This window comes from Cebus imitator, unplaced genomic scaffold (assembly GCF_001604975.1).
Source record: "Cebus imitator isolate Cc_AM_T3 unplaced genomic scaffold, Cebus_imitator-1.0 Scaffold350, whole genome shotgun sequence".
Taxonomy (NCBI): Eukaryota; Metazoa; Chordata; class Mammalia; order Primates; family Cebidae; genus Cebus; species Cebus imitator.
This window is the reverse complement of record NW_016107665.1, coordinates 1,994,143-1,997,108: the sequence shown is the minus strand read 5'-3', so window position 1 is coordinate 1,997,108 and position 2,966 is coordinate 1,994,143. Positions and strand designations below refer to the sequence as shown.

The window sequence follows — 2,966 nt, the reverse complement described above, 5'->3', positions numbered from 1 at the left end:
AATGTCCAGGTTGCTACAAGATCACCACGGTTTTCAGCCATGCTCAGACAGTGGTTCTTTGTGTAGGTTGTTCAACAGTGTTGTGCCAGCCTACAGGAGGAAAGGCCAGACTCACAGAAGGTATATCATTTGGCATTTTCCAACCCAGTGATGAGATTTTATGATTATAAATGTCTCCATCTTCACTGAAAAGTTTAAAGAAATCTTAATGATTACCAAAACAGCTTTCCTCTTTCATTGCGTGCTTTTAGTAAAGAATGCCCTGTTCAGCTGGATATGTTTATACTCTTGCTCTTGCAATGAACTCCACTATTATTTTTCTTAGTTTAGAACACCTAGTTCTTTTATATTCATTCACTTAGTTTGCTTAACTTGGAATAAATTAAAGAAATCAAAATGGAAACAAAAGAATAACTACATGTTATAGGACATACGGTTTTTTAAAACCATATAGAATTTTTAAATTTCTCATAAAATTTTGTTCCATATGGTTTTAGTACATATAATAGTTTTTTTAATCATTGCCAGCTAAACAGATAGCTAATGTGTAAGTTAAAATGCCAGAGGTTTTATTTTTATGAGCAACTGCAATGATTAATATAAAAACCTAATTTTAATTCCTCTTTCACTTTAGTGCAGTAAGAAAAAAAATTACGTATATAGTTTCCATAGTAATACTCGTAAATTTACAATTCCATAATGATGTTAGAAATTTGCTTGTGATATTTTGGGGAGCTGTAAGTTCCATGTTCTCACTGGAATAATTCAAGTGGATTGGCAGCAAATCTGAGATCTATTTGGTGTGACCTGGTGAGATCTAAATATGAAGTCAGCACATGATTTTTTAATTTTAATTTTAATTTTTTTGAGACAGAGTCTCGCTCTGCTGCCAGGCTGGGGTGCAGTGGTGCGATTTGACTCACTGGAACCTCTGCCTCCTGGGTTGAAGCAATTCTCTTGTCTCAGCTACCTAAGTAGCTGGGACTATAGGCATGCGCCACTGCATCCAGCTAATTTTTGTATTTTTAGTAGAGACAGGGTTTCATTATGTTGGCCAGAATGGTCTTAATCTGTTGACCTTGTGATCTGTCCACCTCAGCCTTCCAAAGTGCTAAGATTAAGGCGTGAGCCACTGTGCCTAGCTAGCACATGATATTTTAAGAGTAGTATTGCTAAGTATACTTGTTGGATTTTGAAATGTAGTGCCCATACGCTGACAGATGGTTTAAAGGGTGCATCTGATCTAGAGTTTTCCTAATAGATCTGAAAATAACTCTAATCAAAATTATTTTCTTGAGAAAATTATTCAGAATACTTCATAAAAATTAAGAGTATCTCTTCTGACCGCTTTTCACTGTTGAATTCAGGCTCATGGTCTTAAGTAGACTTTATTATAGCATTTGAGAAACAGGAGTGACGCTTATACCAGAGTACACTCAGCTATAACAGATTTATTATAGCAAATTTCTGGCATGGGAGGATAAATAATCTGTATATGAGTATTAATCCAATATTCTTTTTTTTGGGACAGAGTTTTGCTCTTGTCACCCAGGCTGGAGTGTAATAGCGTGATCTCAGCTCACTGCAACCTCTGCCTCCTGGGTTCAAGTGATTCTCCCGCCTCAGCCTCCCAAGTAGCTGGGATTACAGGCACCCACTACCACACCTAGCTAATCTTTTTTGTTTTGTTTTGTTTTTGAGATGGAGTTTCACTCTTTCGCCCAGGCCAGAGTGAAGTGGCGCAATCTCAGCTCTCTGCAACCTCTGCCCCCTACCCCCATGTTAAGCAATTCTGCCTCAGCCTCCCAAGTAGCTGGGATTACAGGCGAATGCCACCATGCCTGGCTAATTTTTGTATTTATAGTAGAGGCAGGGTTTCACCATGTTGTCCAGGCTGGTCCCAAACTCTTGACCTCAGGTGATCCACCCACCTTGGCCTCCCAAAGTGCTGGGATTACAGGCATGAGCCACCACGCCCAGCCTAATCCAATATTATAATTATTATTATTTTGAGAAGGAGTCTTGCTCTGTCATCCAGGCTGGAGTGCAGTGGCGTGATCTTGACTCACTGCAACCTCTGCCTCCTGGGTTCAAGTGATTCTTCTGCCTCAGCCTCCAGAGTAGCTGGGACTACAGGTACTCGCCACCACACCCGGCTAATTTTTGTATTTTTAGTAGAGACAGGGTTTCACCATATTGGCCAGGCTGATCTGCCTGCCTTGGCCTTCCAAAGTGCTGGGATTACGGGTGTGAGCCACCACATCCCCAATATTCTTAAAACTCTTCAGTATTTTACTGAAAAAGTACTTTTTGTCATTAAAAGTTTAGCAAAGGTATAATACCCTTGTTTAATATACTCTCATGATTCTTTTGCAGGGTGTTCATTTAGAAGAAAGCAACACTAATGATCCAAACAGCTTCCTGAATTTGTGTTATCTCACAGAAAGCCTTATCATAAGTTCCATAATTCTAATTAATCTACCAAGATAATGTAATTATATTTGGTTTTGTAAGGTATACAACAGTGAACTACTATTTTGGTGTCAGTTTTTCAATAAAGTTTTGATTATGGGCAAATCCCCTCTTTTTCTTTCTTTTTAAAATATGTGTGAGTATGCCATACATTTATATATATGGTACATATTAATTTGGTTTAAACATTTCAAACTTTATTCTGATTAGTGTGTGTCTCATTTTCTTTTCTTCCTTTTGAGACAGCGTCTTGCTCTGTTGTCCAAGCTGGAGTCCATTGGTGCAATCTCGGCTCACTGGTTCACGCGATTTGAACCTCCGCCTCCCAGGTTCAAGTGATTCTCTTGCCTTGGCCTTCTGAGTAGCTGGGATTACAGGCACACACCACCGTGCCCAGCTAATTTGTGTCTCATTTTCAAGAGTAGAAACCCTAAATATTTTATTTTCATTCCTTTTCCAAATTATTTGTGAATAAGGTTAAAGGATTACAAATG

General features: G+C 38.7%; 1 protein-coding gene across 1 annotated transcript in view; it reads left to right on the top strand.

The window, feature by feature from the left end:
• RPS27L (ribosomal protein S27 like) overlaps positions 1-2,577 on the top strand; it is a 4,793-nt gene extending 2,216 nt beyond the window's left edge. The window contains exons 3-4 of the mRNA XM_017506211.1: positions 10-120; positions 2,377-2,577. Of these exons, the coding sequence (XP_017361700.1) occupies positions 10-120; positions 2,377-2,405 (140 nt within the window). The 3' untranslated portion in view covers positions 2,406-2,577. The remainder of the gene's footprint in view (positions 1-9; positions 121-2,376) is intronic.
• The last annotated feature ends 389 nt before the right edge of the window (positions 2,578-2,966 follow it).